Here is a 16,903-nt window from a genome sequence, read left to right on the forward strand (position 1 = left end):
CAATACAAACTTAAAAGACATATTTAACTTGCACTTTCAATATTGTGGCTGTGAAACTCCCAATCTGCTTTGCATTGGGAAATCGCTCACTAAACACTTTGCTGCAAATTGATTACCATTGTGATACAGTATTTTAAACCTCCAACTCTCCTTTGCAAATTTTAAAATGTTTGTATTGATCTGAGGTGTACAAACGGCACAGTGTGGGTGTGGACTAGAGCATGAAGCAGAATGAAGAAGCAAAACCCCAAACATGCATATAAATCAGTAAAAAAAGTGAAGTGAAATTCAAATTTGCAAAGCTTTTTAAAAGAAAATCTCCATATTTGTAATTGTCATAGTTTGAGGACATGACTTGCAATAGTTCGTTTTTACTTTTCAGATTACTGGAGAACAAGATAGATGACCATGTTTTCACTGTGAAACGTGTTCATGGACGCAAACAAATACAACTTACTTTGGAGGTGAAAACAGGGCAGGATTTTGCAAGCAGGGGACAAATCTGCAACAATGATCTGCCTGTTTATGGGGAACCTCATAGGCTTATCATCACAAAGGGAGGGATATATATGTTATATAAAGCCACAGTGGGGTTTTAACGATTTTTTCAACAAGGTTCATACAGAAAGTAAAACCTGTTTACAGAAAATGAAGTAAAGCTCTATCAGATTGAACACTGGGGTGTGTTCTCATTGAGCCGTGAACAACTGAACAAAAGGTGTAGTTGCGAGATAAAAATATGATCGATCAACACCATATATTTCCGATTAACATTGAAAACAAGTTCACCGAGCCGTGAAAAAACTCTGGGTCGTGTTACATCCTGCCTAATTTAATGTGTAAGTTTGAGTTCCCTGCCGTGGGACCCGGACACAAGTGTCGGCAGAGCAAGAGCCCATCAGTTCAGGATGACCCTACGAGCTAGAGAACAACAACAACGTTACAATAAGGCAGTATCTACACTGACAAGCCACAACTGAAGTTGGTTAACCCACTAAACATGACAAAGAGAGGGGTTTCAGAGCCCATCACCTGCTGAGAAATTAGGACTGGGGCGAATCTGTATCCAGTGTCAACAGGTTTAAAATGAATTCCCAACTTTCAAACTGCAAAATGCGGTGGTTTATATGGACAAACAAAGCTGCCACAGAACAGAAGCACCAAACGTGTGAACTGACTAGGAAGATCATTTGAAATATACAGCATAAACAAGTCTTTGAACGCGAATTGGACGGAATAATGTGTAGGTTTCAATAGCACACCTGGTAAGTGTTGCTTACCACGGATGAGTATCGGTGTACATTAACGAGGGTTTCCGGGAAGAAATACAACCACCAAGTGCTGCCATTCACTCTCCCTGCGGGCACAGTCACAACTCAGGCAGAGGTGTAATTCATGGGACACGTAATAATTAAATTAAATGAACAATTAGAGCAAACACTATAATCGACCTTACCTTTTCTTAAACGCTCTGCTCCCAAATCAGGCTTGATTAAGCAGCGCAAGCCCTTTCCTTGGCCCATACATTAGTGTTCCTCTCCGCCTATTGGCCACTGTCGTTCCGCGTCCGCTTCTGATTGGCCTGCCGTCCTGTCAATCACGGATCACATGACCCGCTGAGGGGATCACGAGTGCGGTCACACCGCGGTTACTGTGCATGGCCAGGTGTTTGAACTGTCTAAGATGTCATATGTTGGATTTCCAAAATCTTTCATACGGGAGGTGTTCTCCATTACGTGTGATTAATGAAGAATGATTATACTGTCCTCCTATATAACAATAATCACCACTACCATCATGTCCTACTTCAGGTCCATCCCGCCTCACCCAGACGCTTTCCTGATGCAGTTATCCATGGCGTGGGACTCTTGCTGTGTTTTGTGTCTGCCTCGCTTCTGCACGTTATGCTGATGCATCCATCGTGTTTACCCGAAATACGACTGCTGTTCATTTGTTATAGCCTACCACCTGCGTTTTAAAGTCATAACCTGTATTTTATTTCGATACACATACTGTCTGTCCTATTTTGCATTTAAACCAAATCTTAGGATATCTATTGCTTCCAGCTATACATTTGTGCGGTTGAGTACTATCTTGGTAGTTGTCTGCCTGGTAACAGCGCTTAAAGGGGCAGCAGCACTGAATTACCAAACGACAGAGCCTGGAATTGTTGTATCATTTTAATCATAGGCGATCATTTTTGGAAAGGTTTACTAGGGTAAACATGGTACATTTGTTTTTACACACGTAGGCTACTTTGTAAATCCCCACCCCCTTCCCGATACCTTGATTGGTCTGCATGTGGGTACAGCTCTCTGGCAGAATTGCATTACTTGAATAATAATATTAATAATCAAAGTTCATCTCTCACCACTCTGCAGTTTTTAAACAAGACCGTTTGCTTAATTAAAGTAAATTAGATGCACCTATTTGCATAGGCCAATAGGGGTTGGCGTAAGAACTGCTAAATTAGTCTTTGGGAATATATCCAATCAGTTAATAATAATAATAATAATAATAATAATAATAATAATAATAATAATAATAATATATAATTCAATATTTAGATTTAAATTAAACAAACGGTAAAAACCGATCAAAACACTGTTCATAACAGAAGCTACAAAATATAGATGTTGGCTGATTATTTCTACTTCAAAACTGTTCCATTATTATGGGTTTAGCAGATTTAAAATGAAATCTCAAATATATTTAGCTTATTTAGTGGTTAACACAACAACAACTAGCAACCCAGGGATTATTTTTCCCCAGTTGAACCCACATGTCTGCGCCACGAACCAATCCCGCAGCCAAACTCCGGGCAAGGTTACTGTCGTGCAGTTCGATTATGACTGACATGTTTTGCACGTTCAACAGCAGGCGCTGCTAAATCCATCCAGGCTGCGTCCAGGGCAGCATGGGAACCCAGTCTTGGGATCCCGGAGCATGAATCTATTTCCCGTTTTAAGGATATGAAGGGTGACAATTACAAAACAGGAATCATCTCCTCTTAGATTGAAGATAGAAAGGTAAGGCAAAAGAAAATCGACGTAGGGCTCGCTGGACAATTTGGTTTTCCGTGGTGTGTTTGGCCTCCCCGTAAGTGAGGTATGAAGTCCAGTAGCTGTAACTACTCGCTTCCAGCTGTAGTGTACAGTACAACGAATATAATTGAGAGTGATTGTATTCTCAGGCTGTTTTCCATTTTACAGACTTTGATAGCGTTTGAAATGCCTTCTTTAAATGTAGAAATACCCTGTTCTGCGATAATCTTTCAAAGCAGTAGCAGCGAATAATGAGAGAGAGGAAAACCATACACTAGCAGTATGAGGACTCGGAGGTTTTTCCAATGTTTAGAAAATGCACATCGATCATTAATTGTACATAGGCCTATATATTTTAAATAAATGTCATTTATCTTAAATTACCGTTTGTTTAACGTGGGCATTTTCTGTTGCAAAAACATCTCGCAAGGGAACGCTTCATTTTCGTCACAGTCCCATCTATAAGTTACTAATGTCCAGATCTTAAAATACATAATATAAAATGATACAATGTGACACACAAGCAGAGTTGCTGCAGACCTGCGCGGGTTCAGTGTATCGGTGCTACACTGTACAGAACACGTCACTGGGCATGCGTAATGACATATTTGTTTCTGTTTTTCAAGGGACACTGGAGAAAACTGTATTAAAGAGGAAATATGACTGTCGGACTGTAACTGCATTGGGCTCCCGAATGCAGTGGATACATGAGTTGAACCCTCCCTAGAATAGCATTTGTTTGTTTGGTTTTGAGACTGATAAATGGACGGCTAATACAGTAATCAGATCTCACTTTAAAAATATCCCACTGTTGTCACTATCCGGTATGATGATCTGAATCCAATGTTTGATTGGTTACACAGCACGTATTGTTTTAAATTAAACGGGTAACTACATTCAAACGTGTTTCCAGCAAAAACTACTAAAATTGGTGCAGTGGCAAGAAAAAGAAAGGCCACTCTTTACTTGTCTCCCTATTGAATGAAAACCATCCCAGCAACAGCCTTTGTGTCGTAGCGACTGCCGTCACCTAAAAGTTAATTTCTTAACGATGATTTTATTGTCCTGGTTGATGGAACCCTCCGGAAAATGCTCATGTGACGTAATGCTTGATCTGTCCCAGTTTGCGTGCAGTGACTGTGCAAAACATTAGTATGCATCTGTAAAGAACAGCTCTTGGATGCGCAGCTGCAGGATAATGGTCCCTGTTTAAGCCGTGTTGTTGTTCTAGCCATCGCTGGCACGGATGGATGGATGGATGGATGGATGGATGGATGGAGGGAGGGAGGGAGGGAGGATATTGAAACCTCCACACAAAAGAAAACCAAACCAGTGGGGGCTGCAGTGCTCTGTATTGCTGGTCTCGTCTGCATACAGAGTCGCCAGTGGTAGAGTTTCCTTTCCCATCCAGTGTGCTGTGCTCACATTTCAGATTGTATTACTGCACAATACTTAGTGGGGAAGAAGAGGGTGTGGGTGGTGCGTGATGAACTGGTCTGCGCCAGATCTGTCTTATCGAGATTCAAGCAAATGGGTAGTCGTCATACATTATGCTTTTGTAGTCTAAAATAAAAACAACGAACACCTACAATAACTATGCATGGTTGCAGTAAAATTGTAATCCTAATATATTATGTCTACAGAATCCCTTTTACTCAACCAACGACTGGTATGTTACCCCTCCCCCCGCAAGCAGTTCCTAACTGTATTGTTTACCAAGGCAATACCCTGTGTGATCATTTCCCCAAAACAGTCTGATTTGTCGAGTTTCTGCCCAGGCTTGTCAACCCACTGCCCTGCAGATGATGGATCATTTTTATAAACTTAAAACTCTGCAGTAATAATTGCATCACCACCAACCTGCCATTGATTCAAATGTGCATTTACTGCTTCAGACGCCAGGGCAAAGGATGCTTCTGGCTTTCCCATTTACATTTTCATAGCTGATGTGTGTTTTTTAATAACATATTATGGATCAGACTTTGCAAGTGTATTTTTAAGTTTAAATTGTGTGGCAAATAATACTGGGCAGGTCTCCCTGTTATCTGTCAGCAAGCACACCACTGTGTCACGGACTATCTCTTGGGTCTGAGTTTTTTTTAAGTTCAAAGTAATAGCTGAACATACAACCACACCCCAGCTTTGTACACTGCAGATAACTTATCGACACTCATTTTACATCAAGCATTTAATTTAGACATGAACACAGAGGAGGTGGGGGGGTACTTAGCAGCTTTATATAGGAAGGCTAGTTATCACTGTGTTTCTACTGAGTTAACTGAATTATGTATAGGTTTGGATGGGGCTAGTTTCAAATTAACCACGTCATTATTAATTGTATGATGCCTGGATCATACATTTCTCTATGCAAATATAGATTTGAAATGGCAGACTGTGTATACAAAAGAGGGGCTAATACCTTCTAGTTGCAGAGCCACATTTCAGAGACATGCAGAAGCATACTCTGCCAAAAAAGAATCCAGTCGTGGAATTAAAGTCCACAATAGTTCTGTGATCAGCATGTATCCGCACTTGTCTTTAGCTAGAGTCTTATCTGAAGTATACCGAGTGCTGGTGTGTCCCAGCCCCGGTGCCGGTGCTGATGCTGTGATCGTGTCGTGTTCCAGGATGGGGGACAGGACTGGTCTGAGCCCCGCCAGTGGCATCACTCCAGTGCAGCAGATGGTGGCGTCTGGCACTGGTGCCCTTTTCACATCCCTGTTTGGTGAGACCCCAGATGTTTTATTTTATTTGTTTTTGATCTATTTATCTCTCTCTCTCTCTCTGTTTCTCAGCCTCTCCCCATATTGTATTTTCTTCCCAATGGAAACTTAAGACTGCAGCTTTTAATTACAGTTGTGGCCAAACTGAGGTGTGCAGTGTTGCATTCTGTAGGCAGCATTACTCTGTGGTATCCCCTGTAATCATTTCTAGTATTGATCAGGAACTATATTGAAGTTATACAAAGTAATTCCTTTTGGCTGATACACGGCCTTTATGTATCTGCAGTTCTTTCTGTGTCTTGAGAAGTCTGTTGCAGACAGAGACACTCCATTCTCTAAACATTTGATTTCCCTTGCCTTGACACTTTCAGGTGATGAAACAGGGCCATATTGATAAAGAACCTTCCTGTTGTTTCTGAGAGTTGGCCACAAGGTTAAATAAATGGTGCAGTGGAAATGTACCAGAGGTATTGACATATCTGCCCACTAGATTTATTGTTTATTATTCAGTAGCCAATATAATCTGTTAGCCGTGCATATTAATCAGTATTTAATGCATATTCATTGTTTTTTCTTAATTATTCCCATTTACAGACTTTTCTTTGTTTGCTTTTGAGGTCTCAAACCATTAATAACCGCACCTATTTTACTCTGGGAGTTCAGGGATCCTCTGTATCTCTCTCACCTGTTTCTCTATATTATTTTATTACCATTATATAATAAACATCTTATTGATTCACTATGGTTTTGTGGATCCCTTACACATTACATTTCTTACACCCGGGTGTGTTTTGACATTGACCCCCCACCATGAGTTTATTAAATGTGGTTTCTCTTTGTTTCAGTCACACCACTGGACGTAGTCAAGATAAGGCTGCAAGCCCAGAAAACACCGTTCTACCAAGGTATTCCTCAGAAGCTTGGTGCTGATTCTGAGAACTATCAGCCCAAAGCCCCCTTTGCTTGGATTTCTGCTAAGTCACCTCTTTATCAATTTTTCATGTATTATGCCTCCCCCCCACCTTTTTTGCTTTTCACAAGCTGAGCAGTCATAATCTCTTTCATGCTCTTTAAGATGTAGTAATACCGGCCCACACTCTTCCCCTTAAACATGATTGCAGTATTCCCGGTGTCATCTGTAAGAAGTTCAACAAGGGGATGATGCGATATTGCAGATGGCCTACAATAAAAGTCTTTATGGTTTTGTTTTAATCAGATTTTGAAGGCTTGCGACAGCGCTTGGCAGTTCTCTGGGCACACACAAAGCCACCCTTTCCTCTTCATGCTTTAGCTAACCTCACAATTAAGAAAGCACTAATTTTTTTTGTTTGTTTGTTTGTTGTTGCTATTATTTGTTTGTAGCTTTGGCTGTAGACTCACTGCCCTGGAGCAATGTTATACGTCAATCTAAGTGTGAGTATCTATTTATGTTCGGCATACTGTTGTCATTCCTCTGATCCCTCAATATAGACGAGCTCTACCGTGTATAACTAATGTGCCAATGTGCACAAAGGCTGTTGAAACATCAGGATATCCGAAATGTGTTCATTTTTTAATACAATGATGTTCATTCTATGTAAAGGCGTGCTGCTTTTTATTTAGTTGCAACCATTCAAGTGTTGTATTGCGTGTGCTTGTAAAACTCAGCTGGAGCTTTTCAGTGTGTTTAACTCTGCCAGTCCAGTGGCCCATCTGTTTGGACTGCAGAAAGGGAATGTAGGTCAGTCTGACAGAGTGCTGTAAAAGCCCTGTCTTTATTAATCTGACTGGCAGCTGGAGGGTATAATGCATACAATAAATAAAAACAGCAATATACTACAGATGTTCCGCAGCATCCCTGTACAGTAATTTCAGTGAAACACACACAAAATCAGCACTGCTTTATTTAATGGAACAGTCTGCTGTAAACTGGCAAAATCTCTCTAGTGTAATAGCCTAAAGTGTCTACACACAGCCATCCTGCATTGCATTTTGATGCCATTTTAAAATCCCAACTACACATACTTTTTGCCCAAGGGTAGATCGGGGCAGCTGCTGTGGAAACAAGACATCAGCCAAACGATTAAACAAATAATCCGAATGCATGCAGACACCCTTCAGCGCACCTGGCTACATGCCTCCCCTTCCCACAAAACCATGGAGAGATTGATAATGCAACAACGCGAAGTAGCGCCAACCTCGTGTTTTTGTTGTGATCACTCGTCGTGCTAAAAAAAGAAACCTCTGTAAATAGCATTGGACTGGAGGACATTAGTCTTGTTTACCCAGGTGAAATTACATTATGCCGAAAAGCCCGTTTGTCCAATTGAGTAACAGCAGTGTTGACTGCAGGGCTGGCGGCCATTACTAGTTCATTGAACCTGTTCGAGTCCTCATAAACCAGGGGTGACTGTATCTGCAAGCACTGTCTCCATTCCCCAGCACAACAGAATCGCCTACTGTAGCTTTTTCTTCAAAGTCAGTCACAAATGCACAGCCCCCACGCCTCCCTATCACAATAGGCCGTAATGCTGAATAAAAATCACCTTCTGTGTAAATGGCCCTTAAACAGATGCACTACTACCCTCTATTGTTAGGTAATTAAGAGAACAAGGTCTTTATAAGGCCGAGATCAAAAGCTCTTGCTGCCAGTATGTTGAGTGCTGAATTTGGCAGCTTCTCTGTGGGTCAGATTACACATCACTGTTTTCCATACATATTTTCTTAATAAAATGTATGTGAACTGAAAAGATAATTTAAAACAAAACATTTCAAAATCCCCACATTTCTCCTTATTTGGCACCTTTTTTCAATTAAATTTTAAGCAAAATAAATGTTTAATAGCAGTGTAAACCTGTGTGTAGTTCTCCACAATAAATATTTAGTTTTTATCATCTTTGTGTCTTTTGCCAGGTGTAGATAAGAGTTAGTGTAAATAACCTTGAAGCTGCAAGTGTATATTTATAGCACAGATAGGGAACTGGAAAAACAAGCCCTTTTGTAAGGCTACAATTTAAAACTCTTCAGTTCAATGTTGACTAGTTGCTTTAAGGGGTAAATGTAGAACCTCATTTTTTTGTTTTATTTTAGAATGTGCATCAGGAAAAACCACACACCCACATGTGGTATTTTTAGTGGATTTGGCATTGATTTGCATTTTGTATTGGCAGGGAAATGTTTCCTGTATTGTAATGGGCTGATGGACCATGTTTACGTGTGTGAGAATGGTACAAGCTGCACCAGCTGGTACAAAACGCCCACCCACTTCAGAGGGACTCTGGTAAGTCATTTTGGTGAATATACGGGAATAACATCCCAGCCCGTACCAATTACATGATGAGGTACAACCCGTTCAGGCAGATGTGCACCAACTTGTGAGAGGAAAGCTCTGATAATATGCATGTGCACTAAACGTGAATCCGTGAGTGAAGAAATCATTCTTCAGAAAGATGAGCTGTGTGTTGTTTCCTGTCAATGTGGAGAGTTCCCCAAATAATGTTTGGAAACATTGACCTGCTGGGGTTTGTCATGCAACATTTTGAGACATCTGGTGAACAGTCCTCCAGGTCTCAGTGCTCAGTGTCTTCTGCTTTAGTTCCTGATCGCTTCTCTGCCACTTTAGGATGCCTTTGTGAAGATCACCCGCAATGAGGGTGTGCGGTCTCTGTGGAGTGGGCTCCCACCTACACTGTGAGTACAGCCCCGGCACCTGATCCCCCCCGACCCTGCCTAGGTGTATACGAGCACAGGGAAGCTTTGACCATGAGGACTCGTTTCACTGCCGTTTCTGTTAGATAAATGTCCTTTACTTCTTATTATGTGTTCATCACCAAGCAAACAAGAAATCTCGAAACTATACACAGAACAAAAGTGGATTTCTTGTGCCAGGTTCTTCACCCTGCAAGTCCTAAGTATACAGTACTTTATAGAAATAAAGAACATGCTTCTAAAAGCAAAAGCAAATGTTTGGTTTAGCTCAAAGCATTGTTAGCATTTGAATTGCTTCATAAGCTCTGGTTTTGCATAAGAAACAAAATCAATCCAATTGAACTCCTTCATGGATTAACACCCCTGGCAGTTAGAGGTTATTACAGATGATAAAAGTACGACAAAGAAAATCATGCTTTTCACAACGCATGAGCAAAGAATAACATTGAATGAACTGCATTAGTTTGCAAGAGCCTTCACATAACCTCCTTTATAGGCATTAGTGAGGCTTCAAAATGTGCATAAGTAGGATAAGCTTTTGCCATGGAAACGGGGGTAGCTGTGACACCAGATGTGCTTCAAAATAGTTTATCTGCAGTGATGATTTTAAAGATCAACTGGTGCTGTGCTGCTGCTGTTTCGTTTAGTGATTTAATTGCATCAGGGGGTGTTACCTTCAGGATCAGTCTCTCAGAAAATCAACACGGTGACGGCCTATCCCATGTTTCATGTTGCCATCCCTCTGTGTTTTTCCACAGAGTGATGGCCGTGCCGGCTACAGTGATCTACTTCACCTGCTATGACCAGCTGCGGGACTTCCTTCGGTATGGCATGGGTTACCAGGGCAGCCAGGTCCCCCTAGTGGCTGGAGGCCTCGCAAGATGTGAGTGGAGCAGTGTTTTTGTGACTTTATGACCGGTGAAATACCTCAAGAGCAGGATAGGAGAGTGTGAAAAATGAGCGTTTCCCCTGATTGCAGAGGAAGCACTAACCTGCAGGCAGACCTATCTGATGTCTCTGGGGAAGCAACAGGAGAAAACCCCCCTCCATGGCAAACCCTGTATGGATTTTGGTTGGCCTTCTGTTTTGCCACTCGTGTATCTCACCATGTGCTTGGCTCTGCAGTGGGTGCGGTCACGGTCATCAGCCCGCTGGAGTTGGTCCGGACCAAGATGCAGTCCAGGCAGCTGTCGTACGCAGAGCTGAGGGTCTGTATCCAGTCGGCCGTGGCCCAGGATGGCTGGCTGTCTCTCTGGAGGGGCTGGGGACCCACCATACTCAGGGATGTGCCCTTCTCAGGTATGCAAGGGGATCGAGATCACCCCAGAAAACCTCATCCAGCAGGATATTTTGCAAACAACATGTGTAGAATTACTTCATACAGCAGCCTCTACCCCAGACTGGCGTATTGTGTTCTTAAACTCAAGGAACAATAAAAGGGGAAGCTAATCCACTAATGCAGCACCCAATGACAAATCCTATACCAGTATATCAGTTTGAGACCAGATCTTCTCTATAGCTCAGAGGCTTGTTCTGCCCTACTTCTCTGCTTGTTGGATGTATTTATTCGTCTGGTAATTGTATCAAAGCTGTTCCTCTCCACCGGGCTACTTTTGACTTGATTGCCACTACAGTGGGCTGCTTCTGTTGTGTACGATTATAGAGGGTGGGATGGAAAACTGAGAAGATTAATTGCCTGGCATCTCATCTGTTTCAGCATTATGTAGTTGGTGGTTGTTGTTTTTTTGGAAAATAAATGTTGCCGTAGGGAAAAAAGATCCTTCACATACATGAACCATCTCTAAAATTATGGAATTGCTTCTTGTGTGCTAGTGAGGGCTACAATTGTAATACAAATCCATCACTGTGGTCTGCTTTCCTTTTTTTTTAAATGCAGCTCTTTACTGGTTCAACTATGAACTGGTCAAGGCCCAGCTGTGCCAGGGCTACAGAGTACACGAGGCCACCTTCTCTATGAGCTTCTGCGCAGGGGCCATTTCAGGCGCGGTGAGTTCTCTGCTGTTTCACTTTCCAATGCAAAACAAGTCCATTCCACTCACACTGGGGTTAAACCAATTTACAAAACAAGGCTGTCAAGGCATGATTTCAATATTTTACCTTTGCATATTGTAGTCGTACACACACATGTATATAAAAGTAATGACCTACATTTGGTTTATGTTAAACCTTTGTGCTTAAAAATGAATTGATAAAAATCGGTATTTGGTGTATCAATGTTATGAATTGCTAACTCCCTGCACAAGTTTGAGTCGGACAGTGATGAACTAACTGTTTATTATATTTAGTTTCACATTTTGACCTTGGCTTACTTAGATACAGGGAGTAGGGCTGTGGTTCTCAAAGCATATGGTCTGCTTTTCCTGGTTTTCTTGGCAGTTCAATAACACCAGATAAGCATTGCTCTTATCTTTAATGTTGTTTTTCCTGTTCTCTCTTACATGAAAGCAAAACAAACCCTGAAATACTTATGTGAAATACAAACTTTTGGGCTGTGGCTATGAAAAAAAATAGCCCTTGAAATTGGGAAAAGGAATGGAAAGGAAACAGATGCTGTAAACTACGCACATTACAAAATGCACAATAGACAATTTTCAAAAGTCTCCTGATCAAGACCGACCATTTGAATTCAGTTGAACATTTTGCAGTTTTTAAAATGATTAGGATTAGGATGATAAACTGTAAGCATGTAATAGTAACTCGAATAAACTCACTGCCATTACTCATTAATAAACCCCAGCAATGGAAAACCAGGCCCAGTTACCGGGGAACCGCTTTCCGTTTAGTTACCATATGCAGGAGAATTTGAGAAGGGGAAATGAGCTTTTGAAAAGATCACTTCTCATTTTTCTGCTGTGCTGAAAATGAGGCTACGTTAACAAAGGGACTTACTCTGCGAGAGGCTGCCCACGCCGCGCTGTCTCACAGCGGCTGCTCTTCGATTGCAGGTAGCTGCGGTGATGACCCTGCCGTTCGACGTGGTGAAGACCCGGAGGCAGATCGAGCTGGGCGAGATGGAGACGTTGGCAGGTAAGAGGTGGGGTGGGGGGGGCAGAGGCTGTTCTGCTTTGTGAACGTACGCAAAAAGGGACCCTACTACAACAACACCGTGTTTAAATCCCTCTCTCTCCTCGTTTTATCCCCTTTTTTGGAAACAGGATGCTGTCGGGCTGGGGCTACCCTGGGTGGTGTGTGTTCTGGATGGGGGGGGGGGTGCCCTCAAGGTGTAATTTCCCCCCTCCTCTCAGGTTGAGTGTCTCCCTGGCACCAGAAAGGTGAACAGCAGGACAAGACAACTGGCAACTTGAGCCTTCATTTTCTCGTGGCGCCTTTACTAACTAGCACCCGGCACTATATGGCATTCTGCTGTGGGGCAACGCCTGACTTCAGCAGTAGACTCTTCTCCCTGGCATTTGCTGGACTTGGTTGTGCAAGAAAATCTGCTCTTTTTTGTTTTGTTTGTTTGCGTCTCGTCTTTGGGAACCTCTGGATTCTCGTCTCTAAGCTTCTGTGCAATAATTCCTCACCTGTCTTTTTGCTCGGAGCGGAGATCGGTGCCCAAGATTGATGACTGCAATTTGGACAATGATTCTCACACTGACCTCACTCCTGACGGAGGTTTTTTAATTGGGGGGGGGGTGAGTTGGGGGTGGGAATGCTGAGATAGGTCACATGGGTGTCATTAATTAAACTATTAACTCTGTCAATCTTCGTCTCTACCTTTGCAGAGTCTGCATAGAGTGCGGGAAATAAAAAAAGAAGGAACTATCACGAGAAGACAAAATGAACTTGCCCCTCAGACTGCCTCCTCTCTCTCTCTCTCTCTCACTCTCTCAAATATATACTTCCAGGGTCCACGAAGGAAACTAAAAAATATTTTTGTTCTGTTCTTCCCCTCCCCCTGTCTTTTTCTTTTTCTTTTTTCCACTTCCTAGTTGTTGCAAAGAAGCCCTCCTCCACCTTAATGATCATGAGAAGGATCTGGGCAGAAGCTGGCTATCGTGGACTCTTTGCAGGTGAGAACAGTGTTGTGTGATTTGAATATTTTTGTTTGCATAAAGTCCTGTACCATACCTTTATTTTACTGTTATTAGTCTGAAGTCATTTTACAAAGTAATTTCTATGGCAAGAACTGAGCGGAAAATAAAATGTATGTTTTGCTATGATCGAAGGGAAACCTCTTTCAGTTAGTGTGTGGTTCAATGTAGCATCAGAAAACAAAAAGTGACTGTATGAAGCATCCATTTAGTGTCTACTTGCTAAATCCAGTATATAAGGAAGTAAATAATCTATAATATGTAAAACACAAATGGATTCTAAAGTAGCACCTGCAATGTGGCGTTTCCTTCTGTATTAGAACTTAGATCCCTCCCCCCCCACACACACTTCACAAATAAACTTGTCGTTTCCCTGCAGGTTTTTTGCCACGGGTGATCAAAGTGGCCCCAGCGTGTGCTGTGATGATCAGCACCTATGAGTTTGGAAAGGCCTTCTTCCAGAATCTCAACCGGGAGCGAGAGCTACAGGGACAGTGAGGTGCTGTCCGGCCCCGGCCCTCTGCCCAGAGGACACAGCCACCTGAACTAGATGGTGAAAATGCAGCAGCAGCATCAGCCCCAGAGGTCCAAATCGTTTAAAAAGGCCCAACAATGGGTGTGAGGCTGGTATGGACAGTACTTGTCACCGTGCCCGCCCCTTGCAAAACTCCCGGGGGGGGGATTTTTCTATGAATCTGCATTTAATTGCCAATGAGGCAAGAGCAAATTAGTCAATCACTGACCAATAAAATGTGATTGACCCCAGGAAGCAAACACCTGTTTTGGCCACCCAGTCCCCCCCTGCACATGCTGCTCTGGGCAGGGCAGCTCCCCCATCCAATTGTATAACAATTAGCCAACCAATCAGTCTAATCAAAATCTGTATTTCCTTTTGCGATCACAGTACAACCCATTCCAAACAGCCAGTACACTGGCATCAGACCCCTATATAGAATCCTACTGCTGACAGTGGATCTTTTGACCTTATGGTTTTTAAACGGTTTGGATCGGACAGTGTCCTGGGTGCCGAATCCCAAACCAAAAAACCCCAAAATGACCCGCGGATCTCAGATCTCCAGAAGCTCTTTTCGTTTAAATGTTTAGCCTTAGCACCAGAAAAATAACGTGCCTTTGTTGTCATCCGGTGCAGTTGTCCGTATTGCACTCGGTTCTAGCTCGGCACATACAATCTGCAGTCCAATTCTGTACAGTGGATCGGAAGCTTAGGGAGAACTCATACCATCGAGCACCACCCCTCATCCACACCTTTGAACTCCTCAACTTGATGTATTAATCCGGGAATGCAGCTACCGCATCCCTTAGAGACTAGAGGGCTAATCCGTCTCGGATATTTGTCATGTGTTTTCTTGTGCTTTAATGTGGACATCTGCTGGATAGTGCCGATCCGTGCCCTACTGAGGTAGGACTGTAGGTTTTCGTTCAATGCGAGTACAGACTCCAGCCTGTCGAATCTCTGTGGCTGGATGTATAATCAAACACCACAAGAGCACTGTAAACCTGAAACGCACATGGTGGTGCGCCTTGCTAACATACAGGAGGCGGCACCAACCTCTTCTCGACCCACCGGCCATGGTGTCAGGGAAAAGAAAATGGGACTCGCGAGATCCTATTCTGAAGGCACAACATACATAATTTTGTGGAATAATCTTCCAATACTGCCCCCCTTCCCTTTCCACCCATAAATGCATGTAATCATTTCTACTGGTGGCTTAAAATGTGCATCCCTGCAAGTGAAGCACCCTGGAAGAGAGAGCCACAGGATCAGTAAACCTGGAATGACTTTCTAAGGCCGTGCATTGGTCTATTAAACCTTCACTTAACTCTATTAAACACTTCACTCCTGCTGCTCCTTAATAAGCACAACGGGTTCACACTGGTGAACGGCAGCATGGGTTCTTTTTGCGTTAAACAGAGGCCTTTAGTACATTTGGAAGGTAAGTTGGCAGGCTTTGATAAAATTCAGAGATCAACACCTTTGAACCCAGTGAAAAATGACCAGACCATTGCAGCGGTGTTCTCCGGCAGTGGTGTAGTTGTAGAACCATACCCACTGTGACACCTACTCTGGGCCCACTTGACGTGGCAGTGAACAGTCTTAAATTACCCCTGTGGATTAACAGTCATTCCTATCTCATGTCATTCTTCTATTTCAGTTTCCAACCTCTTTAAAAGGGATACAAGTTTCTGCTGTAATATTGCAGTGTGTTTTAGAGGGGTGGAAACAGGTTTTAATCAATGTCAAATGTGAACAATATTAGTTTCTGACAGGAGGGGTACAGGCTGTTAGTGAAGGCAATTGTATTTTTTGTTTTAAGTGTCAGGGCTTGTGTTTAAATTGTATACCTTTTTTTTTTTTTTTTTTAATGTTCCCATACCTTTTCTGTACATTACCGGAATGTAAGCAGTAAAGAATAAACCCAGTACTTAATGTGTAATTTTTTCATTGTGAAGTGTGTGTGTGTGTGTGATTTTTTGCAAAAAGGGGGAAAAGGAAACACGAATTCAACACTTGTTAAATGCTTTAATCAGCTTTGTATATTAACATTATTATTAATAAAGAACAAGCATAAAAGATTTGCACAAAAAAAAATCTGAGAGAAAAATATCAGAGAAAGGAAGATGAGAATGGGCATCAATCAGTCAAGCAGACAGTATACTTATGGATATCATTTTATGGATTTGTCAACAGAGGAAAAATAATCTACCTTCCACTATGTAAATGACATAGCAATGGACTCGCCACACATTCAGTAATATATACACTCACCTAAAGGATTATTAGGAACACCTGTTCAATTTCTCATTAATGCAATTATCTAACCAACCAATCACATGGCAGTTGCTTCAATGCATTTAGGGGTGTGGTCCTGGTCAAGACAATCTCCTGAACTCCAAACTGAATGTCTGAATGGGAAAGAAAGGTGATTTAAGCAATTTTGAGCGTGGCATGGTTGTTGGTGCCAGACGGGCCGGTCTGAGTATTTCACAATCTGCTCAGTTACTGGGATTTTCACACACAACCATTTCTAGGGTTTACAAAGAATGGTGTGAAAAGGGAAAAACATCCAGTATGCGGCAGTCCTGTGGGCGAAAATGCCTTGTTGATGCTAGAGGTCAGAGGAGAATGGGCCGACTGATTCAAGCTGATAGAAGAGCAACTTTGACTGAAATAACCACTCGTTACAACCGAGGTATGCAGCAAAGCATTTGTGAAGCCACAACACGTACAACCTTGAGGCGGATGGGCTACAACAGCAGAAGACCCCACCGGGTACCACTCATCTCCACTACAAATAGGAAAAAGAGGCTACAATTTGCACAAGCTCACCAAAATTGGACAGTTGAAGACTGGAAAAATGTTGCCTGGTCTGAT

The 16,903-nt window shown here is 42.4% G+C and overlaps 2 protein-coding genes across 6 annotated transcripts in view; one reads left to right on the top strand and one right to left on the bottom strand.

Moving 5' to 3' along the window:
• Positions 1-1,998, bottom strand: part of grna (granulin a) — a 28,098-nt gene extending 26,100 nt beyond the window's left edge. The window contains exon 1 of the mRNA XM_066698712.1: positions 1,457-1,998. The gene's annotated coding sequence lies outside the window, so the exon portion shown is untranslated. The remainder of the gene's footprint in view (positions 1-1,456) is intronic.
• Positions 1,999-2,858: 860 nt separating this feature from the next.
• On the top strand, positions 2,859-15,965 carry LOC136743930 (mitochondrial glutathione transporter SLC25A39). 5 transcript variants are annotated; one of them, XM_066698715.1, is made up of 12 exons: positions 2,860-3,029; positions 5,587-5,769; positions 6,613-6,672; positions 7,130-7,180; positions 8,917-9,026; positions 9,369-9,436; positions 10,213-10,337; positions 10,580-10,753; positions 11,352-11,461; positions 12,421-12,502; positions 13,408-13,488; positions 13,889-15,965. In XM_066698715.1, exons 2-12 carry the CDS (start codon positions 5,673-5,675, stop codon positions 14,005-14,007), a joined length of 1,077 nt encoding a protein of 358 aa, XP_066554812.1. In that variant the 5' UTR covers positions 2,860-3,029; positions 5,587-5,672; the 3' UTR covers positions 14,008-15,965. The 5 variants fall into 5 exon arrangements, with proteins under 5 accessions (XP_066554814.1, XP_066554815.1, XP_066554812.1 ...); XM_066698716.1 differs by having other exon boundaries at positions 5,591-5,769; XM_066698714.1 differs by having other exon boundaries at positions 5,672-5,769.
• Positions 15,966-16,903: the final 938 nt, after the last annotated feature.

Source organism: Amia ocellicauda, chromosome 3 (assembly GCF_036373705.1).
Source record: "Amia ocellicauda isolate fAmiCal2 chromosome 3, fAmiCal2.hap1, whole genome shotgun sequence".
Classification (NCBI taxonomy): domain Eukaryota; kingdom Metazoa; phylum Chordata; class Actinopteri; order Amiiformes; family Amiidae; genus Amia; species Amia ocellicauda.